The sequence below is a fragment of the Balaenoptera borealis genome (genome assembly GCF_965194805.1).
Source record: "Balaenoptera borealis genome assembly, chromosome: 4".
In the NCBI taxonomy this organism is placed as follows: Eukaryota; Metazoa; Chordata; class Mammalia; order Artiodactyla; family Balaenopteridae; genus Balaenoptera; species Balaenoptera borealis.
This window is the reverse complement of record NC_138861.1, coordinates 56,960,035-56,987,728: the sequence shown is the minus strand read 5'-3', so window position 1 is coordinate 56,987,728 and position 27,694 is coordinate 56,960,035. Positions and strand designations below refer to the sequence as shown.

Below are 27,694 nucleotides of genomic sequence, written 5' to 3'. Positions count from 1 at the left end.
ATATTAGCTCAAACTTCAGTGTGACAGATCTGGGATTGAATTCTTGCTTGAATTTAGTGGTTGCGTGCCTTTTAGTAAGTTACTAAAACACTTTTAACTTCGCTTTTCACATACGTAAAATGGTGAGCCTTGACTGACATAGAGTATGAGATAGCCTAGCACTGTTTTTAACACAAACAAGTACTTAAAATTTTTTGCCTCTCAACCCTCTTAAACAACCTCTATCCTCTTAACAATAAAAGTGTCTTTCAGCTAGCAAAGCACCCCAGAGCTGACCACATTCTGGCAAGAGATATAGGATTCCTTTTCTTACTGAGGGGTCTTTATACCTGATATTTGAACTGCACTGAAACATGAACATCTCTTGTTTATACTGTATTAATGGATTTGATAGATGAATTTTTAAAAGTAATATGCAGGGCTTCCCTGGTGGCGCAGTGGTTGAGAGTCCGCCTGCCAATGCAGGGGACGCGGGTTCGAGCCCTGGTCTGGGAAGATCCCACATGCCGCGGAGCGACTAGGCCCGTGAGCCACAACTACTGAGCCTGCGCGTCTGGAGCCTGTGCTCCGCAACGAGAGAGGCCGCGATAGTGAGAGGCCCGCGCACCGCGATGAAGAGTGGCCCCCGCTTGCCACAACTAGAGAAAGCCCTCTCACAGAAACGAAGACCCAACACAGCCATGCATACATACATACATACATACATAAAAAGAATGTAAGCAGACAAGAATAGCATTAAAAAAAATAAAAAAATAAATTAAAAAAACAAGTAATATGCAGGAGTTAAGCTGCATTAGTCTCAAGAAATATAATTCGGTAGTGGTGGCTAGAATGATAAACAGTGCTTGGACAGGGAGTCCATATTGGATATGAACAACCTGTACTCCCATTTGTCTATTAAGAATAAATAAAATCCTTTCAAAATCTGTTTTAAAGGGCGGTTAGTTTCTTCTGCCTCATTTAACTTACCTGCAAGAAAGACAATCTCCTGAATCCTTGTTTAAAAGGCTTTTAATATAAAGCAAATAATTTTTTGCAACATTTCCCAAACTTTTCATTATCAAATTAGCTGAGGCTTCTCAACGATTATCATTTCACAACAATATCTCCATTTTCACCTTCTTTAAATGAATTGGCCTAATGTGCCATTAAAACAGAGCTTCACCCTCAACATATTTTAAAGTTTGTATTCAAACAGTATGAAAAAAACAGGATCAGGGAATTCAGCCATAAAAGTGAATGGATTACTGATACATGCTACATCATGGATGCAACTAAGTGAAAGAAATCAGGCACGAAAGGCCACATATTGTATGGTTCCATTTATACGAAATGTCCAGCAGTGGCAAATCCATACACACGGAAAATATTATACATTAGTGGTTGCCAGGGCTTTGGAAGAGAGGGAAATAGGGAATGACTGCTTAAAATGGGTGTAGGTTTCCTTTTGGGGTGATGAAAATGTTTTGCAACTAGGCAGTGGTGACAGTTGCACAGCATTGTGGCAGTACTAAATTCCACTGAATTGTACAGTGAATTGTAAAATGATCAAAATGGTGAATTTTATGTTATGTTCATTTTACTACAATAAAAAGGAGAAAGAAATAGGGAAAGACTTTGAGTTTGGGAAAGTAAGGTGAACTGGTCAAGAAAAAGACAGCCCTACTATTTAGTTTTCTCTCAGCTCTCCCAGTGCATTAATCGTCAGCAAAAAGTAGCCTGAACTTGTAGATGACAGTCATTCAACAGAGTCCAGGGAAAAGTGAATAAAATAAAACCCAACTATTCTGATTTAGCACATCTGTGACAGGTTAACTTCCTGCTCAGCCACATGGACATTCATGAGGACGTTTCAGGTTAGGTGTCCTCTACTCCAGTACTTTACTCACAGCTCATTCACACATGTATGCAACAGCATTTCTTAATTTAATGGACTCTGCGGTGCTGGTTGTGATCAGTCTCACGAAAAGGAAAGGAGGAAAAAGCCTCCACACTGGCTTGGTGGTCTTGGGATGAAATGGATGCAGAAGACAGCTTGATTGTCAAACTGGAAACTTTTATTTTCCTTTTCCTCTTCTTTTTATCTTTCCTATCAGGTCTTCTGTCTACTTCCCACTGCCTTCTTTCGAACAGGAAAGACACTGATTAGCTGCTGGATTTATTTTTGTTAAAACAACTATTGTTTTAGATTTCTTGTTGTTCGCTGAATGTTATTGTTTTTACTGCCAAATGAGCTTCGGTGGTTGATGTAGGGGGTCTCTTGGGAACTTAACTTTTTCAAGTTTAAGTGGAAAATCTTTTTTGTTTGAATTGGCTTTTACTAGGTGCTTCAAGATTTGCTCTTAGCTCTTTGATGGGGGACTGAATAGCACTATGTTTCCTTTGAGGTCCCAGTAAATAAAGGATCCCATGTCCTCCTGGGCACTTTATTGGGATTTTGCTGTGTGTGCTCTCTAACAGCCAGATGCAGATTCCAGGAAAATGACATATAAGTGAATATAAATAATCTAATATTTTTAGAATTTGCTTTGGCCATACTCCTGGTCTCATTCTACTTCTTATAGCAGAAGGCTTTAAAGAGCATTAGCTATGTATATATTAAATATAATATACATATACCAATATTAAATATTATATTGGTGTACAAATGTAATATATTACTGTTTATATTAATGTATAACAATTATGTATTATATTAACATGTATCTTTGCATAGCATATATTGTACACAAACTATATGACTAATGCAATGTATATATATATATGTTTAATATGTTCACAGTATTAATATGATATATCATGTAATACTGATTATAAAACAATTATATCATAATATAGAAATATATCATTATTATCTGATATAATACATTATATTTAATGTATTCTATATAACACAATACATAATGTATTATTTTAAGACAAGTATATTATATAATATAAATATAATACTTATATAAAAGTATATATATTTTAATTATACACTACACATACAAGTATGTATAACTATTTATAATTTTATTTACGTAGGAATCTGTTCATAACAATTGATGTAAAAATACGCAATATTTTAAATCAAATGGGCCATAATCTCACTACCTACACATAACTACTTTTAAAATCTTGAACCCTGTCTAAATCATGCTTACATATCTCTCAACCTGTTTTTCTACACATGCACATATACACACATTTATACACACTATATATGTATACTACCACTTTTCAGTTCAATGTATATAAGTATATGATATATATAATTATAGTCCTGTGTATGTAGACAAATATAAATCAAAGGTATGTGTATAGGTATGTATTTCACATATTTATATAAATATATCATATAAATAATGTATGTGTACATAAATACATGATTATATACATACATACACAGAAATATACTTATTTAAACAAGAGACCTAAATAAACATAGTTCTCGAAGAATAAAACTAGTTATGTCTCACCGTTTCAATAACAGTTTATAGTTTTCTACTGTATGTGCTTCTATAATTGTTATGAACAATTCCCATTTGTTGAATGTTAAGTTGTTTTAATTTTTTGCCATTATTAATGAAGCTCTGAAGAATATGGTGGGCAAGATTACTTGAAAAACTCTCCTAAAAGAAAAGAGTTCGGTATGCTAGGTGAAATGTAAACAACTTATTTTTAAGTGCATGTCTGATTTTTGAAGTGTGCAGTAGAAGTTTCCAGGACCCCTGAAAGAAGGGGGGTACATGTGCAAGAGTTATAGCTATGTTAAGAGTGGATTGAAGATCTTGATAGTTTAGATGGGTTGGCCATGCCACAAAAACTTGAACTGAACCTCTGGCTTCTTGATTATTAAAGCCCGCTCCACTCTGAGCCTCTTTTCTTCCCATCCCATCCCCTATTCCCTCCAACACCACCACTGTTCTACCTCTTCCACCTGATAACCATGGGAAGAAGAAAAAGGCTAACCCAGTATCAACAACAGAAAAACTGTTAGATGGAATACAATAATTTAGACCAAGATGAGTTGCTGCTATACATAGGTGAATACTGGAGTACTTGATTCAATATTTTTCAGATAAAAATAACTAAGAAATAATTACTTAATCTTAATGATAAGATTATTAACCCCTTATTAGTCCCTAAGGTCAGACCTTGGAAAGGAACTCAGCCTCTGTCTGACCTAATTTAAAAGAAAGGACCTGAAAGGAGTGCAACAACAAAATGTCAAGTTCACTTCTAAGTCAACAAAACAATAAAGCCACACAGCACAGAAGGGAGGATGAGAGTCACATCCTTTTAATCCTTACTGCTTCCTCTCATGAGTTTGCACACTCTTCTATAAAAATAAAACCTCTTCCTGAGAATTCCTTTGTTGCTATTGTTACTTTTCTCAGATTTATAACATTTTAAAAAAATGCATTGCCATGTTTTAGATAAATATTTCAAACAAGTTTTACCTCTGCGTGCATTAGAAATAAAAAAAAAACTAACTCCAGTTAGTGTTTTGTTGGTGCTTGTGATTTCCACCCTTGGCTTTGAAGAAAAAAAATAATGTCTAGGTGTTTACATGTTATTTACTTTCTTCCACAAACTCTGATATTACCTGGCCATTTTCTAATGTAAAAGATTGGCATGAGAAATATTGAGTCATACGTGTATGTATGTATAAACACCAGAGTTTCAGGGTGGTAGTGAAGCAGGAGGCGGGGTGACGGTCAAATGCACTGACTGTGTTGTTAGGCTCGAACACTACTTGTGTAGCCTTGGGCAACTCACTAACTTTTTGGAGCCTCAGTTTCTTTATCTTTAATTAAGCAAGCTATACTACATGCTTAGCACAATGTCCAGCAAGAAATATGTGTGTGATAAATGTATACTGGTGGTTACAAACATAGACTCTGGAGTCAGGCATCCTGGATTCAAATCCCAACTCAACTATGTACAAATTGGGCAAGTTACTGAACTTCTCAGTGCCTCTGTTCCTTCATCTGTAACCAGAAATTTAAGAGTATCATAGAGAGGGTTTATACATCTAACTTTTCAAACTCTGAGATTCCATGATTAAGGCTTTGCTACTAATTCTGGCAGAGAGCTGCCAATTCATGCATCTTGACTAGAATAACTAGAGTCCCATGATTTAAATTAGGTCTTTGTTTGTTGGTTTAGAAAATAAAGACATTCACTGGTGATAGCTCAAGAAAACGAGTTGTTGTAGGGATATATATGGTAGATATGGATCTCACAAGAAGGCAGGGAGAGGAACAGTGCTGCAGGCTTGACGGAAATAGGAACTGAGGCAGCATTTGCTATCTTCCTCTCAGAGGCAGGTAGCTCTCTTTCTTCTTCATGATATTTCTGCTTTTCAAGGCATCCTCACTCCATTCTATTCTTGAAACTGACTGGCTTCATGTGACTCTACTCAGGCATCATTTCTGCTTGCTAATAACCCCAGCTTGCCTTTCAAGGCTTCTCTAGCCTTGAATCTACGCCATGACCTTACAGCTTGAGTTCTCCCACCTAAATGTTGCAGCCCTTCATTTTCCCAATTCCAGTTCTGTGAGAAGGATGACTGGCCCAGCTTCTCTTTTCAAGCCAGATCACTGGCTACAGTATGAATAGATTTTCCTTGAGTCAGATGGTTTCCACTGATCCAAATAGCTGGGGCTTGTGGAATTTTATTTACGTGGGAGAGGAAAGTTTCCAACAGCAGCAGATGTAGGCGGGGCAGGAAGTTAGTGATATTTCTAGTATCTCCACTGAGTGATGGAGCTCATGGAGTTTATACCTAGAAATTTGGGAATCCACTTAAGTTTATACTCTGTATTAGGAAGAGACCTATTCAGAAGGTTCTTGTTTGGGACTAACGATGGAAATATGAATTTTGCTCCAGGATGTGTTCTAGGACCTTGCTACTCAAAGTGTGGTCCATGGACCAGCAGCTTCAATATCACTTAGGAGCCAACAGATTTCTAACAAGAAATCAGAATCTCAGGCTCTACCTCAGACCTACTAAATTGGAATCTACATATTAATAGATTCTCAGATGATTTGTATTTACATTAGAGTTTGAGAAGTGTGGCTCTAGGATGAATTGGTTTAGTGTAGGCCTTCTAAAAGTAATGAAAGGCTTTTACTAAGAAACTTCCGGTAGTGCTGTAGTCATGTGAGAACCAAATGCTAGGTTGTCAGAATTTTGTGAGTTGGTTGATTTGATGTATGATAGCTTGAAATCATCTATTTTGGGAATGTTTACACCATGGAGATTGGCAAATACTATAAATTTGTGTCTTTTGTACTGGAAAGCTGGTTGTCAAACATTTACCAGCATTCCACTGGACAGTTCTAAACCTCCTAATTCAATCTGGAATTAAAACAATCTCCTAGGGGTTGTTGGACAGAGAAACTCCCATATATGGAAAGGACAAGACAAAATGAGTTTCAATTCTTCACCAAACTTTCAATCTTCTAAGAAATTATTATTCTGGATAGTGATTTCCTTATTAAAAAAATAATCTGAGTATAAAGTAAGCACAAGGAGGGAAGGGAACCTAGGAGTTGGTAATACTTAAAATCCAGATAGGTAGACAGGCAGACATTGAAAATTCTCCCAGCTGACAGCTGGACTGTTTTGGAGCTGAAATCCAGATGTGGAATAGCAGTTTCTGTATAAAGGAGAAGATAAGAGTGGGTAGAGTCTGATCCTGGAGACATATCACATGGGGAAATTCATGCTTTTATTGCTTATATTATATCGAGTATAAAATTGTTAAATAAAACAACTCCTCCCCAAGTTAATGATAGGTATGGATGTAAATGTTTCATGAAATTACATAGGAAGTGGATTTTAAAGTGTGGTCTCTAGACTAGTATATAAGCATCACCCAGGGAACCTATTATAAGTGCAAATTAATGAGCCCTGCCCCAGGCCTACTGGATCAGAAACTCTGGGGGGTAGAGCACAGCAATCTGAGTTTTAACAAGCCTTCTGGGTGATTCTGTTGCACACTAATGAAGTAGGAAATGTCATAGAGTCCCTTTTTTTGTCCAATCAGAGTACTCATTTTCAACTTGAACTACAAATGGGAAGAGACTCTTCTTGCAAAGGAGTTTCCAGCTCAATTGGAAGATAGTTGAGGAAGGCAGAGAACACAGATCAAGAGAACTACAAGGTTGGGCAAATATTGTGAAACTTTTCCCAAGGAAATTAGCCAGGCAGGCAGCTGGCATGATGCCAAGACTCCTGGAGAATAAAAACCTTCCTAGAAATCAATTGGGAAAAGTTGCTTTAAAGTGAACTTTGAGGAAGTACATAAGCACAGCCTAAAGACTTTCTGAAAGAACTAATGAGTTCTCATATAAAGAAGGTGACATCCTAGCACATATAGGAACAAGAATAGCATGTATCATATTAAGAATTAAGCAGATATTGGAAGAAAGGTTACTAGAACAGCTTATTCATTTTACCTCTCTGGTTAAGAGCTCTCCCTGGTTCCTTAGTAATGACAACATTTAACATTTAATGACTGTTTACTCTGTGCCAGGTATGGTAGTAAGTACCTCAGTAAATTATCTCACAGGTGAGGAAACTGAGGCCCAGAAAGGTATAGTAACTTGCCCCAAGTCACACAACTAGTAAGTGATGATACTGGAATTCAAACCTGGGAAGTTTTTCTCCAGAGCACCACTGTTTAATTAAAACGCTCTATTGCTTCTCTTTAATGAGAACCTCATTGTGTGTTAAATATTTAGAGGCTTGGAGTTCCCATCTCAGAGTGTGCATTTTTGTGGTTTTTACAAGTCTCAAGCTAAATAACCTCTTTATATATTATTATATATAGATAACTGGACTCTGGACCCCACCTGACTAATGCTATCAATTTCTGGTGCCCAAAGTGGACAATCAGGTAAGCTGCACCTCTACAGGACATTGCTTCAATAAGGCTACTACTACAAGCACATTACATGTTACTCTAAATCCTAATATCGGATGTTTAAATTCTCTTATTATAACAGGAGACATAAAGAAGCACACACATGGGGGCCAACTGATCCCAACTACGAAAAGGAAGGGATGTAGAGTCTAAGGACCAGAATCTCTAATCTGGATGTTTGGTTTTTGTCTGAGATAAATTAAGGGAACTTGCTCTAATTCTGGCATTTACCCTTACGTGAAATTCATTTTTAAGTATCATGAGAGCAACGGCTCTTTTATTCACCATATCTGTGCATAGCCAAGCACACTGCTTGACACATGGCAGGTACTCACGTATTTGTGAAAGGAAGGGAGGAAGGGTAAGGAGGGAGACAGGAAAGAAAGTTATAAAGGTAGATACAGTTTTTTCTAATTTTTTTTGTATAACAGCCATAAATGGGTGTGGAACTTTTGAAGTAACTGCTTAGGTGTTGGCAAGGCAGGCAAATAAATTAGAAATCTTATACCTCATGTAGATGAGTACAGTATAGAGATACAAAATAAAGCGTTTGTGAAAATCTTACTTTGATCCAGTCCTATGGGCAGCTTCAGGGAAGCAAATTTGCAAGCTTGCCATTCTAATCGAGTCAATAATTCATGTGTGCATATAACATTCACTTATTCAACAAATATTTGTTGAGACCCTCCTATATGCCAGGCAGGTAGTATGTGCTGAGTTTACAAAAATGAGTAAGACATGATTTCTGTCCCCAAGAGTTCAGATGATTAGTTGAGAAAAACAGATAACATTGTGGTGATGGTCACACAACTCTATAAATATACTAAAACCCATTGAATTGTACAGTTTAGACTGGTGAATTGTATGGTATGTGAATCATAACTCCATAAAATTGTATAAAACAAACAGATAAACAAAAACAGGTGTAAGCCTTGTACAAAACCGGGAAGAGGTGGCCATAAATCAGCCTGGGAAGGGAAGAGGGAGGCTTCATCAGTGAATAAACCCGGAGTTGAAGTCTTAAATTAAAAAAATTTAAAAAACAGTTACCGAGGTGATACGGTACAGGACGTTCCAGAGGGGACAGAGTGAACAAAGGCCTGGAGGTGAGAAACCGTGTGTGTGAATGGGATTGAATGGGAGTGGGCTGCGGGCAGTGGGTTGAGGCCTGGGAGGTAGGCGGAAGCCAGAAGCGAGCTCGAGGTAGTCAAGGGAGGGTTTTATATTAAACTGGGAAGTGATATAATTCGTGATCAGATTTGTTTTAGATAAACTACACTGACAGTTGTGACGTAATGGAAAGGATACTGATCCCCTCCCTCCCCCCGTCAGAATAACCTGTGCGTAGGTCTTAGATCTGCCATTTTAAAACTAGAAGTGTTATATAAATTTGTCAAGTTTTATTATTCAGTTGATCGTAATGGCACAGTTTGTCAGCAGCGGGAAAATGTAGAACTGCTTAATGTTCATCAGATTAACTGAAAACCACGCTGATCTTGCGATGAGTTCAAACGAGTTTGTTAAGTGAGTGGGACACCCCCCTTGGGTGGTAGTGGACAGCCTGGTTAATTTTTTGAAGTCTTTACGAGGCTGGAAATGTGGCGGTGGAAGCTGGTGAGATTATTCAGATTTTCTGTTTTTCATGCTCTCCTGGGTACTCTCACAATTTATTAATAAAATGATCGTTCTGAGTGCACTTGCCGAATCAAAAAGAAAAAAATAAAAAGGAATAAAATAGTTGGAGCATCGCCAACAGGACCGTACTTTCCAGGAAGGGCAGGTTTTCCTGAAGATGGTTGAACTGTCGAACTGGAACCAGGAAACACTGGGCCCTACACAGCACGCAGAACTAAGGGGAACACAGCCACGGGGCACCCGCGCGGTGCGCCCTCCCGCGCCGGCTCGAAGGCTTACTTTGGTCCCACCTCCTTTCCTCTTGCTCCTTCGAATCCCTTCCCCCTCCGCCATTTCCGGATAGGAACCCTTTGTAAATTCTTTCCAAGTTGAAGCGTGGGACCAATTTCGTAAACACAATCCGTAATGGCCAAGATGGCGGCAGCTGTAAGATGCCTCGGTAGAGGTAAAGTGAGGGGTCGTCTGGGCTTGCGGGGAAAATAGCTCTGGCGCCGGGTCTTCTGTGGCTGCACAGTGCAAACCGGACTCTGCTAGATGCGGGTCTGCACTGGGGGCTCGATAAGCCTCTACTCTTTCTGGACTCTTAAGTTCTCTAGAGGGTCGTTGCTACTTAAAAACGACCTTATCAGGGGTTTCACTCCTTTCTGGAGCTGTGCACCCTAGGACGGGAGTGGGAGGGGGTGTACATTGACACCCTTCCAGCCACCCGTAGGGACCGAGGCAGAGACTTGGTTCTTTCTCCGATGCTGGGGATGTGGGCTGCGGGGGGAAAAGAGTTTGATACGTGAAGAGAGATCTGGAATGGAAAAGGTGGTATATTTTAGTGGCTTACATCCGTAAACTTAGAATGCTTGGTGCTTTCGGAGCACATCGTTGCAGGCAATTCCAATTCTTAAACTTCCAGATGTTGTCCAGTTTGGATCAACATTTATCATTTGGAGGCTAGTTCCGTGGTACTTCTTGCTAGCAACTCTTCTCAGCAGTTAATAAGGTCTAATTTGTTGGCTAGGATGACAACCCTTTTTGGGTACAATACTTAAAATTTTTTTGTTTTGTGTTTTTGAAGTACAGTGATACGTATTGTTATTTAACTATAGTGGATTTTTGGGTGGAGGCAGCAGCCAGGAACACCCCCATTTTACAGAGGAAGAAACTGATTCTGTTAAGTATGTTGCCAAGTTCATATAACTACTTAGTGGCAGAGGAAGACTGAAGCTTAACTCCTAGGCCAGTGATTAATTGATTTTGTTTTGTTTTGTTTTTAACAGCATCATAGTCTTCTCTTTGAGCTTCGTAACAGGAAAGCTCAGTGTAAAGACCAGCATTCCCTATTTGGGACAGTTGTTGCTTAAAAGATAGGGGTGACAAGAGATCACAACAGACCTTGATAACTACTAAGTGAGCAAACCAAAAAGTATATCTTTACTGAAAAGACATTAATGGCACTATCTTCATGTATGACAGAAATAACATTATGTTAGACAAACTAAAGGAACCAGAAGGAGAATCAAAGGTTATCATTCTCTCCTTGCCACATTTTCTTCTCATGGCTCTCAGGATGTCTCACTCTCTTAATTTTCTTTTTATCTCACTTGTCACTTCTCACATTACTTTGCTGGTTCCTCCTCCTCTTCCCAATCTCTTACCTTGGAATGTCTCAGGAGCAAGGATTGCATCCTTCATCCTCATGTCTTTTGTATCTAAATTCACTCTTTTAGTGATCTCATCCAAGTTTTGTGGCTTTGACTATTGTCTGTATCTTAATGGTTCTCAAAATTATCTACAATCAGGACCTCTCTCCTGAACTTTAGATTCTTAAACTCATCTCTCTATTCTAGATCTCCACTTGTATATCTAATCAGCACCTAACACTTGTCTAAAATCAAACTCATTGTCATCGCCTGGAGCCTTCCCCATCTCATTTGATGGTTACTGCATCCTTTCAATTGCTCAGACCAGAACCTCAGAATATCCTTGACTCCCCATCTTTTTCTCACACTTCACATTAAATGGTTGACAAATCCTTTCTGATTTACCCTCAAAATAAATCCAGAATCTGACTTCTTCTCACTACTTCACTGCAAATACCTTCCAAGCCACTACCATCCCTCACCTAGATTTCTCTACAGTGTACTCTCAACAAGTAGTCAGATTGGTCCTTTAAGAACTTAAATCAAATCATGTTACTCCTATGCTCAAAACTCTGCAAAACCTCCCCATTTTTCTAAACCTGAAGTCCTTAGAATGGCCTACAGCTGTGCTGTCCATTTTGTTATCCACAGTTGAGCACTTCAAATGTGGCTAATCCAACCTGAGTGTATTAAATACACATTAGATTTTGAGGACTTAGTACCAGAGAAAGTAAAATATCTCAGTAATTTTTTTATATTGATAACATGTTGGAATGATAATATTTTGGGGTATTAGCTGTAATAAAATATGTTAATTTTTATTACTAATTAATTTCCCTGATTTCTGTTTCACCTTTTTTTTATTGTGGCTATTAGAAAATTTAAAGTTATGCATGTGGCTTACATTATACTTCCATTGGACAGCACTGGCCTAGGGTCTTCCATATCATTTTGTGCCTACCTTCTTCCACCTCCATTCACCCAGCTTACCGCTCTGAGTTCTTCTCCAGCTGCCCTCCTTCTCACTCACTGTGCTGTAGCACATTGGCTTCTTTGTTCCTTAAACACACCAAGAACATTCCTTTGTGGGGAGGACTTTTTCTCCCAAGTGGAGTGGGCCTGGAACACTTTCTCTAGATATTTGCATGACCGACTTTCTCATTTCTTTCAAGCCTTTGCTCAAATGTCACCTTTTTAAAAGGGCCTACCTTAACCTTCCTATTTAAAACTGCAACCCACTTTCCCCTTGATTCTCAATTCCTTTTACCCAGTGGGTTTCCTCTTACCAGTACCATTTTATGTTTGTTAGTATTGTCTATCCCCAGTAGGATGTAAGCTCCGTGAGGACAGGGATTTTGTTTTGTTCACTAAATACTTAAAGCAGTGCTAGCACATGTTTCGTTGGCATAATCGTTGTCTAATAAATAAATGAGTGAATGAATACATGGATCTTCAACAAAATGCCACCCCTCTTCCATGTGTTGTAATGAATATTAAAGTAATTTGAATCCAATTTTTGCTCTCATTAGTTGACATTTCCTTCTTTCATTCAACAGATGCTTATCATGTCTTCATTTGCCAAACACTGTGTTTTGTGTTAGGAACAGAATAGTGAACAAGTTATATACACTCCTTGGCCATGGTACTTATCATCTATTGAAGAGCGGACATTCATTGTATAATTATTTTTTTAATTACAGTTGTCCTGAGTGCTGTGAAGGAAAAGTACAGGTTGTTATAAGAGTGTATATGAGAGACCTTAATCTATTCTGAGTCTTCAGGGAAGTCTTTTCTGAAGGAGTAGCTTAAGCAGAGCCCCTGAAAGATCATTGGATAGTTACGAATTAGCTATTGGAAGGGGGAGTGGGAAGTAGTAGGGGAGAATGTCACAGATGGAGGGAAGATTATATTTGAAAATCTCAAGGTTGTAAAACCCACGGTGTGTTCAAGAAACAAAGGAGGCCAGTGTATTTGAAGTGTGGCAAGCATGAGAGAGAATGGTGTTAGATGAAGCTCGCTAAATAGGATAGAAGCAGCTCATGGAGGACCTTTTTAAGAATTTACTTTATTCAGAGAGCAAGGTGCAGCCATCCAAGTGTTGTAAGGATATGACGAGATTTCATTTTTAAATCATCCCTCTTACTAGTAGGTGGAAAAGAAATGGAAAAGGCCAAGAGTAGTAGAATAGTTTGGAGTCTGTTGCAGTATTCCACGTAGTAGATGATGGTGGCCTGGACTACAGTGCTTATGGTGGGAAGGCAAAGACTAGATGGATAAGATCTCCTGGGGAAAGTGAGGATTATAGAGTTAGGTTGAGAAGCCCTGGGGAACTCTAACCTTTCAGTATCATGTTTAAGAGAATCAGCTAGCGAAGGAGATGGAGTTATTTCCATCTCATTGCCATGGGGTAGGGGTGAGGATAACTTTTGAGAATGAGTGCAGATTCAGTTAGGTTCCTAAGTAGTGGAGGAAGTTCTGAGGCCTTCTGTTTTCTCTGAAGTAGCGACTGAGGTTATTTGCTAAGAGTGAGAGGAGAAGAAATATATTAAAGGAATATAATAAAATACTACAGATAGATAAATTGACTACAGAAGGATTGAAAATACAGATATCATGGCCTAACAGTGCTATTTAAGTAGTGGTATTTTTGTAGTTTATTTTTTCTTAGTCTGTAGCAGTTTGATTTCTGTTGAAAATTTTAATTTCTGGTTGTCATGACTGGGGATTCTGAAAGTAGTGGTTGAGTATTTTATAGCAGGTTGCAATTGATGTATTCAAGAGAATTATTATTTTGAGGATCCTGCCAAGGTTGTGGGGTTCTTGTTTAGTACAATTAGAATTATTTTTTGGAAGTGTTTTCCAAATCTTGAGTAGATAATTGCTCTTCCTTCATTTACCATATGTGATTTTTCAAGATAGCTGGCTTCTTTAAAAATGTGGAGAATCTCCTCTTAGACTGTTGCATACCAGCATAGCCCACTAAATTTGAGACTCTGGAGGTCAGGAACTGGATCTCATTAGTCTATTTCTCTTCTTTTTCCTAGCCATTAAAGCCTCTTGCGGCTTTTGTGCGGAAAAATAAACAGGTTTCCTATACTGTCCCAAATGTCGGACCCATATGTTCACAGAATTCACAGTTTTGGTGGTTTTCTTGTACTTCAGCTTTGTTTTGGAAGATTAGAATTAGAGATGAAATTGAGTTGTTAGGCACGTGGCTTTCATGACGTTTGAGCTGATGATAAGGAGTAGGCCAGGGGAAGATACGGAGCTGGTGCGTCCCTGTCAAACGGAACATTAACGGTAAAGGCCCTGAGTGAGGAATTAACTTGAGGGACTCTAGGGACTCAAGGATCTGAAAGAAGGTTCATAGTGAGCAAGTAAGAGAGTGGTGTGGAGTGATAGCAGGGGCCAGCTCACATAGGGTCTTGTAGACCACAGTGAGGACTCGGTAGCTCTTCTGCATGCGCAGCGCCTTGCACTTGGAAACTTAACTCATGAAATGAATTCATTTGATGTGTAGACAAGTCTTACAGTTTACATGCTATCGGTTTATATAATGAGTGGATTTTAAGGTATTAGGTTTTAACAGTTATTTTACATGAAAACCTAGTTGTAGAGCACTAATTTAAAAAGTTGAGTTTAGAGAGTTCCCCGGTGGCCTAGTGGTTAGGATTCTGGGCTTTCACTGCCGTGGCCCAGGTTCAGTCCCTGGTTGGGGAACTGACGTCCTGCAAACCACATGGCACAGCCAAAAAAAAAAAAGAAAACAAAATTGAGTTTAAGCCCAATTAAACAAAAGAAAATATAGATGACCAAACATGAAAACGTGTTCAGCCTAATTCATAAGGAAATGCAAATTAAAACAACTCTGCATACCATCTTTCATCTACTAGATTGACGAATATCAACATGTTTGGTAACAGACTGTGTTGGCATGAGTGTATGGAAACAGGCAACCTTTTCATTGCTGGTTGAAATGTATATGGCACTGTTATTGTAGAGAGCAGTGTTTATCAAAATTACAAACGTTCATATCCTTTGACCAAGCAAATTCCCTTCTTGAATTTATCCTATGAATATACTTGTATGTGTGCAAAATGATGTTTGTACAAGGTCATTCACTGCAGCACTGTTCATAATAGCAAAATATTATAAATGAACTAATGGCTGGTCACTGATTATGATACAACCACCCAGTGTAGTACTTTTGCAGCCCTGAAGAGATGAAGTCTTTATGAACTGATATGAAATTATTGCTGTAATATATACGTATAAATGTACCTTTATGAAAGGCATACATGAGATTATATATACACATCTCTTATAAATAATGTGTGTACATCTATATCTATGTGTGAAAATGGGCTCTAATACCTTTACATGAAAAATAAAGGTGTAGAACCGTGAGTAGAGTGTGCTACCATTTAATAAAAGAGTAGGGAAATAATATTTCTAGAGAGATGCATAAGAAACTACTAACGTGGGATGGAAGCTGCGTTTTAGGGGTTGGAGGAAGACTTTACTTTTGTATATTCTTTTGTAATCCTTAAATAAAAATATTTTCGTAGTATTTCTACATACAAAAGATATTTATAACATATAAAGAATAATAACTTAAAATTTTGGATACTTACTAGTAAGCTTAAAAAAAAAAAGAACATTATCAGTACCTTCAAAGGCCCAAGTGCCTTTGTTTTATTTGATCTGCTTCTTCCCCAGAGGTAAGGCACTTTTCCTGAATTTCTATTTTACCACTCCATTGTTTTTCTGTATAGTTTTTTTTTTTTTTTTTTTTTTTTTTTTTGGCTGCATTGGGTCTTCGTTGCTGCGCGCAGGCTTTCTCTAGTTGTGGTGAGCGGGGGCTACTCTTTGTTGCAGTGCGCAGACTTCTCATTGCGGTGGCTTCTCTTGTTGCGGAGCATGGGCTCTAGGTGCATGGGCTTCAGTAGTTGTGGTGCGTGGGCTCAGTAGTTGTGCGTGGGCTCAGTAGTTGTGGTGCATGGGCTTAGTTGCTCCACAGCATGTGGGATCTTCCCAGACCAGGGCTCGAACCCATGTCCCTGCGTTGGCAGGAGGATTCTTAACCACTGCGCCACCAGGGGAGTCCCCTTCTGTATAGTTTTAACACACACACACACACACACACACACACACACACTCCTAAATACAATATTGATTACTTATGCATGTTTTTGAATTTAAATAATACCAAATGAATTCTTTTGCCAGTGACATTTTTGCTCAAATTATGTTTGTAAGATCCATCTATATATATGGCATATAGTTTATTCACTTTTACAGTCCTGTAGCTTTCCATTATAGGAATATACCACAAATTATTTATCCATCCTACTGTAGATACACACTTGGGTTCTTTTCTTCAGTTTTGCCATTTCAACGACGTGATGATCATTCTTGTGCATGTCTCTTAGTACACGTGTGCAGGAGTTCCTCTAGGGTACATGCCCAGGAGTAGAATCGCTGCAACATTGAGGTGTGCGTGCCCATCCTCTTTGGGTAATGCCGTCTTGTTTTCCAAGACGGTATTCCAATTCATGCTCTTAACTGCTATGTGTAAAATTTATCCTTACGTGATATTTTCAGCTATACAGGACTTTTAAAAAAAGTTTTGCCAATTTGCTACATGTAAAACAGTGCTACTTAAATTATCTCATCTACAAACTGTTACCTGTCCAAAATAAGATCAAAGCACTCTTTCTTCATTGAGAAAGTCTTGTGGAAAAAAATTTGTCAGCTGCACTAAATAATATACTTACTTAGTGATGTGTTTGATTTACTTGCTGGGGTAATATTAATTTGGTAACAGGTAGGCTGTAACAGGCTCACAGACCACTCTTTAAGTAGCACCGTAAAATGATATTTTATTGTGGTTGAAATTAACATTTACCTGATTACTAATGAGACTGTACATTTTTTATATGTTTATACATCATTTGTATTTGTATTTCCTTTTCAGTTAGAAGTCTATTCATCTCTTTTGTTTATTTTTCAATTGGGTTGATCTTATATATTCTGGATATTAATCCTTAGTCCAGTATGTATGTTACTATTATAATCTCCCAGTTTTTGGCTTGTCTTTTCACTTTCTTTAAAGTATCTTTTGATAAACAGGTGTTCTTAACACTAATGTAGTCACTTTTTGGTTAGTGCTTTTGGATTTTGTTTGTGAAATTGTTCCCTTCTCAAAGGTCATAAAGATATTTTCCTATATTCTGAAAACCTTTAAGTTTTGCCATTCACATGTAAGTCCTTAGTCCATCTAGATTTGATTGATTGTGTGTGTGTGTGTGTGTGTGTGTGGTGTGAAATAGGGATCTAAATATACTCTTTTCCCTGTTGATAATCACTTGTCTTAGCACCACTTATTGAATTCTTTGCACAGTGATTTGCAATAACATCTCTGTCATATTTCAGTATCCATATGTACATGGGCTTGTTGCTGGGCTGTTTATTGTTTCATTAGTCTATTTTTCTATACTTGTGCCAATACCAAAGTGTCTTAATTACCATAGCTTTATAACAAGTCTTGACCTCTGGTAAGACAGTACCCTCCACTTTCTTATCCTTCAGAAGTACCTTGGGCAACTTGAATGTATTATCTATACAAGAAAAAAAAAAAAGAAGAAGAAAATTTAAATTAAAAATTCAGGATACGTATTTGTAATCTATAATAATAGAGCTAACATACTTTGTTGAGCCTTAACTAGACTAAGTTAAAAATAAATTAGGACAGAATTCTTCAATTAGATATGTTTACTTGGCTTTAGTTTCAAGAAGTACAGTTTCCATTTTTACACTTTTTAAAGATTGTGGTTAACTCACAAATATTGAATATTTTTGTTTTAGAGAACACTGAGAATGTAAAAACTATGTATGTAGTGATTAATATTAATATTTTACATGTTTTTTTTCTTTCAAGTCTTGATACATCATCAAAGGCATAGTCTTTCCAAGATGGCTTCTCAGACGTCTCTTTATCCTTGTTCTGTATACGTTTCAGTGCCCAACAGACATTTTGCTGCTGCTACAAGGTAAGTTTTTTTGTTTTTGTTTTTTTAGTTATTTCATTTGCTATCATTTAAATCTTTGATTAAAAAACAATATGCTTGGGGGGCTTCCCTGGTGGCACAGTGGTTAAGAATCCTCCTGCCAATGCAGGGCACATGGGTTCGATCCCTGGGCCGGGAAGATCCCACGTGCTACGGAGCAACTAAGCCCGTGCTCCACAGCTACTGAGCCTGCGCCGTAGAGCCCGCGAGCCACAACTACTGAAGCCCGCGTGCCTAGAGCCCGTGCTCTGCAACAAGAGAGGCCACTGCATTGAGAAGCCCACGCACCACAATGAAGACCCAATACAGCCAAGAATAAATAAATAAATTAAAAAAAAATAAAAACCAATATGCTTGGTTCTGTAAAGACATACAGGGATATATAGTTGTAAAAGTTTATCATCTCTGCTTCTTTGACCTGATAGTCCTGAAGGAGAGGCATGACTTATTATAATAATGCTTCACATGTATTGAATACTAACATTCAATAACTAATTTAATACCTACAGCAACCTTATGTGGAAGCCATTGTTATGCTCTTTTTTAGAGGCAGAAAGCAAGGAACCAATAGACTATGTAACTTGCCCAAGGTCACAGAGCTAGTAAGTGTTGGAGCTAGGATTCTGTGACATAATAAGAACTATTTATATTGGGCTCTGCCACCAGCTCCTGACACAGAGCTCATAAAATCCTTGTGATGTCCTGAGTGATAGGGAGGCTAGGAGCATTTTTCAAAAATATTTGGTCTTTGACCCAGTTCCTAATACAGAGCTCATAAAACCCTTAATTTTCTGGGTGATAGGAGTGTCTTTTTGTCTAGTGAGGCAACTCTTGGTGGACTCCTGTATGGGGACTGGTCACTAGAAGGACCAAGCTGTGATTACAAGCTTGGAACTTTTAGCCCTACCTTCCATCCTCCAGGGAGGAGAGAGGGGCTAGAGATTGCGTTCATAATTGCTCATGCCTACATGATGAAGCCTCCATAAAAATCCCTGAACTATGGGGTTTGGAGAACTGCTGGGTTGGTGAACACATCCACGTGCTGAAAGGGTGGTACACCCAAACCCTACAGGGACAGAAGCTCCTGTGCTCCAGACCCTTCTGGACCTTGCCCCCTGTACCTATTCATCTGGCTGTTCATCTGTATCCTTTATCATATCGTTTCTTATGTAATAAACCAGTAAATGTTAAGTAAGCTTTTGTCTGAGTTCTGCAAGCCATTCTAGCAAATTATGAAGCCTGAGGAGGGAGGTCCTGGGGCCCCCCCGATATATAGCTGTTGACCAAAAGTACTGGAGGCCCGGACTTGCAATTGGCATCTGAAGTAGGGGCTGTCTTGTGGGACAGAACCCTTAACTTGTGGGATCTGATGTTTAATCCAAATAGTGTCAGAATTGTGTTGAATTACAGGCTATCCAGCTGATGTTGGATAATTGGAGGGTGTGGGAAAAAAAATCCACACATTTAGTGTCAGAATTGTTGTGAGTAGAGGAAAATAGTTTCCCGTCTAACTATACACCCTGTCTGCATCTCACTTCCTTGCTTCTAACTTAACAGTGTATCTTGGAGATTGTTTCAGATGGAGCTGTTTAGTCATTTTTTAAAAATTGCGGTATGATCGACATACATTAGTTTCAGGTATGCAACATAATGATTTAATATTTGTATATATTGGGAAGTGCTCACTACAGGAAGTCTAGTTAACATCCATCACCATTCAGAGTTACAAATATTTTGTGTGTGGTGAGAACTATTAAGATCTACTCTCTTAGCAACTTTCAAATATACATTACAGTATTATTAATTATAGTCACCATGCTGTACATTACATCCCTATGGCTTATTTATTTTATAACCAGAAGTTTGTACCTTTTGACCATCTTTACCTATTTCACCTACACCCTACTCCCCTGCCTCTGGCAATCACCAATCTGTTTTCTGCATCTGTAAGTGCATTTTTTTTTTTTTTTTTTAGATTACACATATAAGCGAGATCATATGATATTTGTCTCTCTTTGGCCGACTTAGTTCACTTAGCATAAGAGAAAGGTCCATCCATGTTGTTGCAAATGGCAAGATTTCATTCTTTTTATGGCTGAATAATATTCCTCTGTGTGTGTGTGTGTGTGTGTGTGTGTGTGTGTGTGTGTATTACATTTTCTTTATCCATTTATCTCCATTAGTGGACTCTTAGATTGCTTCCGTGTCTTGATTGTTGTATATGTTGCTACAGTGAACATGGGTATAATATTTCATTGTGCGAATATACCATAACTTACTTAACCATTCCCTTATTGAAACACATTTTGGAAATGTCTTTCCAAAAGACATTTGCCTTTTGCTATTACAAATGATCCTGCATTGAATAACCATGTACATAGATCTTGTCAAATACTATGAATATATTTGTAGTATGAACTCAGAAATAGAATTGTATCAAAAGATGTGTGCATGTATAATTTTGATAGGTAATACCAAATTGCCTTCATAGAGATCTTGCCAATTTATGTCCTTATCAGCAAGTATTGTTAGAATGCCTATTTTCCCATATACAATGTAGTCAAAATTTTTGAACTTTGCCAATTTGATAGGTAATAAATGGTATCATCATGGTTTTAATTTATATTTCATTACTGTTATTATTGAGGTTGTATATCTTTTTATCTGTTTAAGAGCCATCTTTATTTTCTTTACTGTGAATTTTCTGTTCATGTCCTATTCCTATTTTTTTGTTGTTGATTAGTAGGAGCTCTTTATACATTATAAATTAGCACATATCTGCACTATAATATGTCTTAACTGCTGTAGTAGAGGAATGGACCAGGTACTGTGGGATCACAGATGAAAGGTCAATTAATTCTTCCTGGAGGAGAATATGGCAAGAAGTATTTGAGCTGGGTCTTTTTTCTTTTTTTCAATTAATTTATTTATTTTATTTTATTTATTTTTTGCTGCGTTGGGTCTTCATCGCTGAGCACGGTCTTTCTCTAGTTGTGGCGAGTGGGGCTACTCTTCGTTGCGGTGTGCAGGCTTCTCATTGCGGTGGCTTCTCCTTGCGGAGCACAGGCTCTAGGCATACAAGCTTCAGTAGTTGTGGCACGCGGGCTCAGTAGTTGTGGCTCTCGGGCTGTAGAGCGCAGGCTCAGTAGTTGTGGTGCACGGGCTTAGTTGCTCCGTGGCATGTGGGATCTTCCCAGACCAGGGCTCGAACCCGTGTCCCCTGCATTGGCAGGCAGATTCTTAACCACTGCGCCACCAGGGAAGCCCTGAGCTGGGTCTTGAAAGATAGATAGGATTTTGCAGGGGAATTGGGAGAAAGGTATTTCACTGGTGCAGAAGGATGAAAGTGAATGATACAGCTTGAATATAGGATTAAGAGAGAGGAGGCAGAAATGCTGCTAGAATGGAGGCTTCCTTTGAGTCTGAATAGTACCTGGATTCTTTTTGAGAATTTGGAGGAGTATTGGTTGTACCAATTTACATCCCTACCCAGCAGTGAGTGAGAGTGCCCACATTTTTAACAACTCTGGATATCATCAGTCTTTATTGGTGTTGCTTTATTGTGTGTCTAATTTATATCTTTTGCCCATTTTTCTCTTGGGCTGTTTGTCTTTTTCTTTCTGCTTTGTGGAAGTATTCGTTTATTAGGGACATAAATTATTTTGAGAATATTTTATCTTTAAGTGTTGTTTTCTTTTATCCTATAGAAATTTTTCATTTTATGTCTTCCCCATATTCTATTCCAGTACAACTTTAAAAGGAGTTTCCATTCACCTAAAAACTGTAGCATAAGAAATATGCATGTTTAAAAAAAAAACTGTGAAAATTTGTTAGCAGATAATTTTTTCCACATCTAACAATGAGAGTTATTCAGTAGCTTGATGAGAATCATAGTATTCGTAATTTTAATTGTGGTTTTAATTTTTTAATGTATTGACTTTATAATATACTAAAAAAATAGTTTTTTCATGGCTGATTTTTTATCAGGATCTGAGACAGGGTAGAGGGGCTTGTGCTTGCTTCTCTCTTCTCTCTTGTCACTCTGAATCTCCTCTCTTCTCCATATATGTGCATATACTCATGGTTTGCCAGTGGCATCTCTGACTCTGGTTTTGCTTCTCTCTTGACAATAGGTTCTTTTTCTTGCTTCTTTGTGTATCTCAGAATATTTTATTGACTGCTAGATATTTTGTTCAAACAGTGGAGACTAAAGTACATACTATTTATGCCTGGAAATGGGCATGCCTCCTCTGTCACAGTGTTAAGTCAATCCAGTCAAAAGTTGAGCTGGGGTTTGGTTTTGTTACTGCTATGATTACCACCACCAGCTTCAGATTTCTGTACTGTTACCTTGTGCTTAGGGTGGGGGCTGGGTTGCTGGAAGTTTTTTTTCCTCAGTGTTGCTGTTGCATGCTCAGTTTTCAGCCTTGCCTGTGCAGCTATGCCTCAGAAGGGGGTCACTCTCCATACCCTTGCTCCTCCCCAAGTAGAAGACTGCTGTTGCTTATTACTCAGTGCTTGTCAGGCTGGTGATGGGTGCAGGAGGGATTCTGTGGTTTCCAAATTCAGCCATTGTCTTAAGTAGGCGCAGTGTTGCTGGTCCTTGGGGATGAGGTTTTCTCAGTATTTCTCTCCCTCCCCCCATGGTATGTATCTATTGCAGGTCTGGTGCCATAGTGTCTGGGCACTTCCATAGCTTTATTGGTAGATGATACTGCACTCAGGACTATTTCCTGCCCTACCCCCGAGGATAGAAGTTTTATTAGTGTTTTTTCTTCTTTCTAGTGTTTTTTTCTTCTTTTGTTTCCCTACATACAGTGGGTGTTTACCTGTGCCCTAGAGGGCTTCTGGGTTACTTGCCTTTCCGGACGTAGTAGCTGATCTTCTCCATACTGCACCCTTGAAGGAGGCTCCCTAGTCCCCTGGCCTGCTCCCGTCTTTCCCGGGAGCGTCTGCTGGAGGTCTGTGGAAAAGGCCCATGCAATGAGTGTGAACTCCCCTTGTGTCTGGATCTCTCAGGGGGTTTATACGTTAGTGCTAAAAGTTTAGCTGATTTTTTTCCTGCCTGCTTGCCTTCCTCTTATTCTCTGCTACAGGTGAGACTCTCCTGGCTGTATGCATATGGAGTGGGGTTGTGGGGAGATTTCAGACCTACTTGGTTGCCCTACGATCTCAGCTCTGTGACGGGTTCAAGAAAAGTTGTGATTTTATCTGACTCTGTCATTGTTAATGCTCTTTCCAGCTTTTATTTGTATTATTATTGACTAGGTTTTATTCTGTCAGTTTTTACATTTTAGGTATAAGCAGAACTTCTGCATTTAGTTTATTTATTTTTAAAAATTATTTATTTATTTGGTTGCTTGGGGTCTTAGTTGTGGCAGGTGGTCTCCTTAGTTGTGGCACGCAAACTCTTAGTTGTGGCACGCATGTGGGATCTAGTTCCCTGATCAGGGATTAAACCTGGGCCCCCTGCATTGGAGCGCAGAGTCCTATTCACTGCGCCACCAGGAAGTCCCTGCATTAAAGTTTAATGAATAAACCAGCATCAGAGGTGGGTGTTTGTGATTTTATTTATGTGATTACACTGAGAAGTAAGAATTCCAAACATTGGGTTCCATTAATAGTTATATGCCCTAGGCATTTTCTCTTTAGTTCTGTTTAGTTCAGTTTAGTTTGACTGAGGTTGTGTACCTCCTGCCTCCACCCCAATTCCTCGAAGTAAAGGCTTCTTCAGCCTTAAAAGGACTTGGATCTCTGGGGTCGCAGATCTTCAAGGATCTTGAAGTGAGCTTTATTATAGCACTGATTTTTTTTCTTATCTTGTTTTATTTGGGTATGACCGTGGAATTATTTTTTCCTTTCATGCTCTTGGAGGTAGGAGACAGGTGAAGCAGGGAGAAAGTTATTACCTGAAAACAGTCTCTTATTACTCATTTAATCTGTGCGGTTTAGTTACCCAGGTAACTACAGCTAAATTCTGTTCTCTCTAATTCAGACTGCCAGGTGTTTCTCCCTCATCTTCCCCAAAACCTTTCTAATATGATTATTTTATTCTCTGAGAATCATAGTATTTAAGTTCTCCTGATAGGGCCTTACATAATTGCATGAACAACAGAGTTCTTCTGGATGTGATTCTTTTTTTTTTTTTTTAATTGTTTTTTAAAATTTATTTATTAATTTATTTATTTTTGGCTGTGTTGGTTCTTTGTTTCTGTGTGAGGGCTTTCTCCAGTTGTGGCGAGTGGGGGCCACTCTTCATCGCGGTGCGCGGGCCTCTCACTGTCGCGGCCTCTCGTTGCGGAGCAGAGGCTCCAGACGCGCAGGCTCAGTAGTTGTGGCGCACAGGCCTAGCTGCTCCGCAGCATGTGGGATCTTCCCAGACCAGGGCTCGAACCCGTGTCCCCTGCCTCGGCAGGCAGACTCTCAACCACTGCGCCACCAGGGAAGCCCTGGATGTGATTCTTATGAATAAAGGCAGACAATTTTTGGAGCGTCATGGAAAACAACAGGTGGTGGGTTTATAAAATTAATTATTATTGACAGATTTTATTCAATTGCAGTTTTTTTTTTTTTTTAATTTTGGAAGACAGTGTTTTCCTTAGAGTTCTATTTGCCCCGTGTTATAATGATGTACTTTATTTTTTTTTTTTTACTAAAATAGTGTTCTGTTTGTAACTTAATATTTTCACTGAACCATCTCAAATATTTTGTGAAACAAGGTCTAAAGTATAAATAAGTAAACTGCTGTATATCCCAACTCAGTCTCGTTATGTATCAGACTTATATTGGGTTTTGCAAATATTTATTACTTTAAAAATCATATTTTAGCCTCTGGGAACTTCATATTACTAATTGCAAATTAAATGGACAGGTTCAGTCATGGTTAAAAATATAGGGGTGAAATCAGCATTTACATAAAGTAAATCTGTAGGTTATAGTTACAATATTTATTCTTTTGTTTATCTTAGAGAGTTTATTACTAAAACAGGCTCTCTAGGCTCCTTCTTCTATTGGCCTCACTGCTCTTTTACTAAATATAAAATGTGATTTCTCCAGTTTGGAAGGTTTCAGGATTTTGTGGTGTATTCCCAAGTACCATTGGGGCAGGTCGCATCATCCACTCGGGCACCTACTTAGACTTATCAGCAGTCCAGTGGTAGGATACCTGTGTCCCGTTAAAAATGAGCACTGTCATTATCTGCTATTCGGTCAAATTGCTTATTAGTTGGGAGGATAGTCTTATTAGCTATGGTAATAAGGATTCATCGAGTGCTATAAGTGAGAATGGAATTATATGTTGGATTGGTTTTTGAGGTTCTTTTTTAAAATATCATTTTACTGTCATCCTTTTCTTTTGCATAAATTTTATAGGACCCCATATTAGTTTTCTGTTGCTGCTGTAACAAATTACCACAAACCTCATGGCTTGAAACAACTCAAGTTTATTATCTTGCAGTTCCATAGGTCAGAATTCTGACATGGATCTCACTGGACTAAAATCAAGGAGTCATCAGAGCTTCGTTCCTTTCTAGAGGCTCTAGGGGAGAATCTGTTTCCTTGCCATTCCCAGCTTCGAGAGGCTACCCATATTCCTTGGCTCATGGCTCCCCCTTCCTCCGTCTTCAAAGCTAGGAATGGCATATTGAGTCCCTTTCATGCTCAATAAATTTCTCCTGTCTGTTCCCATCTCTGTCAGATGCGGATGAGAAAGGGGAAAGTTTCTCTGCTTTCAAGGACTGTGTGATTTGGGCCCACCTGAGTAGTCCAGGATAATCTCCCCATCTCAAGTTCTTTAACCTTAATCACATCTGCAGAGTCCTTTTTGCCAGGTAGATATGGACATCTTTGGGAAGCCATTATTCTGTCTACCTTAGAACCCAGACATCTTTCTAAAATATTATTTCACTGATTTAGAACTTTTATGGTTAAAAGATTAAAGGTGTGATTTGAATTAATGCTGAGAAAATATATGACCTCTAGCTCTGACTTCTTAACTTCAAACTCTTACCTGTAATTTTCTGTTGAACATATTTTCTTAGTTTGTGAGCATCTTGTTAGCATTCGCCATGTAACAAACTACCTTATAATTAATTATCCTTGCCCACACATCTCTGGGTGAGCTGATCTAAGCTGGGTTTGGATGGGTGTCTCTGATGACCTTGGCTGGGCTCGCTGTGCATCCGTGAGTCTGCTGCAGGTCAGCTGAGAATTGTCTAATCTAGGGGCTCTGTGGGGCACCTGTGTTTCACACTTCTCGCATCCTCCCACCTTGGGCTACCCCGGGCCTATTCTTATGAAAATGGCAGAAATACAAACTTACAAGTGGAAACAGGTGAAGCCTCTTATGCCTTAAGCTTAGAGAATAGAAACTGTCACTTTTGCTTTATTCTATTGGTCTACTAGTCACATGACCAAATCAAGGCACTGAGAAATATACTCCACCCTTTTCATTGGGAGGAACTGCAGAGTCACTTAGCAGAGGGACTTGAATAGAGAGAGGGGGTAAGGAATTGGGGCCAGTGATGCAACTAACCCCACACTCAAACTCTGTTGCCCCAAACTGAACTCATCTCTGTGACTACCTCCGTCATAAGAAACCTGTTTTGCTTTCTTTATTTCTGGTTTTAGTTAATGATACTACTCTATGTCTAGTCACCCAAGCCAGAACCCTACAAAGTATTCTAGAGTCTTTTCTTTCCCCTTTCCCTATCTTCAATATTTACCTTGTAAAATATCTCTATAATCTGTCCAGCCTATTACCATCACTGCTCTGGTTCAGGCTGTCATACCTCCTTAAGAAGAGAGGGAGCAAGTTGTCTCTTAATTGTCTCCAATCTAGCTTCCTTCAAATCTATCCCTTATATTGCAGCCAGAATACTCTACCTGAAGTACAGATCCCACTCCTGTTCAGTGGCTTCTCATTGCTTCTAGAGGAGGCCCTCTGTGATCTAGATTTGCCAGCCTCATGTGCTGCTGTTTCCTGCCTTTTGCTTTACCTTTAGTTCAGGAGTCAGTAAAATATGGCCAGGGGGCCAAAAAATCTGGCCTGCCATCTATTTTTGTACAGTTCATGAGTTGAGAATGTTTTTCACATTTTTAAGTGATTAGGAGGAAAAAAGGAACTATTTTGTGACACATGAAAATTATAAAATTTAAACCAGTGTTCATAAATAAAGTTTTATTGGAACACAGCTACACTCATTCATTTTTGAATTGGCTGTGGCTGCTTTCACATTACAATGGCAGAGTTGAGTCATTGAGACAAGAGACCGTAAAATATTTGCTCTCTGATCCCTTACAGAAAAAGTTTACCAACCCCTGCTCTAGTCAGCTAGAACTTATAATAGCTCCCCGTATGTACCATTCTGTTTATCATGCCTCAGTACTTTTATTACATTGTTTCTTTACCTGGATAACTCTATAGCTTTATTGCGACATA

The 27,694-nt window shown here is 38.7% G+C and overlaps 1 protein-coding gene and 1 long non-coding RNA gene across 12 annotated transcripts in view; one reads left to right on the top strand and one right to left on the bottom strand.

Annotated features, from left to right (window-relative positions):
• Nucleotides 1-993: 993 nt before the first annotated feature.
• Nucleotides 994-3,541, bottom strand: LOC309627489. The gene is made up of 2 exons (XR_014243764.1): nucleotides 3,462-3,541; nucleotides 994-2,119 (listed from the first exon to the last, which is right to left on the bottom strand). It is a non-coding gene; the product is annotated as an uncharacterized lncRNA (long non-coding RNA).
• Nucleotides 3,542-9,756: 6,215 nt separating this feature from the next.
• MRPL1 (mitochondrial ribosomal protein L1) overlaps nucleotides 9,757-27,694 on the top strand; it is a 189,099-nt gene continuing 171,161 nt past the window's right edge. For 5 of the 11 annotated variants that reach the window (XR_014243743.1, XM_082389407.1, XM_082389408.1 and 2 more), the window contains exons 1-2: nucleotides 9,786-9,999; nucleotides 18,126-18,237. Coding sequence is in view for 10 of the 11 variants with exons in the window: in XM_082389407.1 (XP_082245533.1) it covers nucleotides 9,960-9,999; nucleotides 18,126-18,237 (152 nt within the window). In the remaining variant the exon portion in view is untranslated. Of the gene's footprint in view, nucleotides 10,000-18,125; nucleotides 18,238-27,694 lie in introns of all 11 variants that reach the window. The other 6 variants (XM_082389405.1, XM_082389404.1, XM_082389400.1 and 3 more) reach the window with 5 other exon arrangements.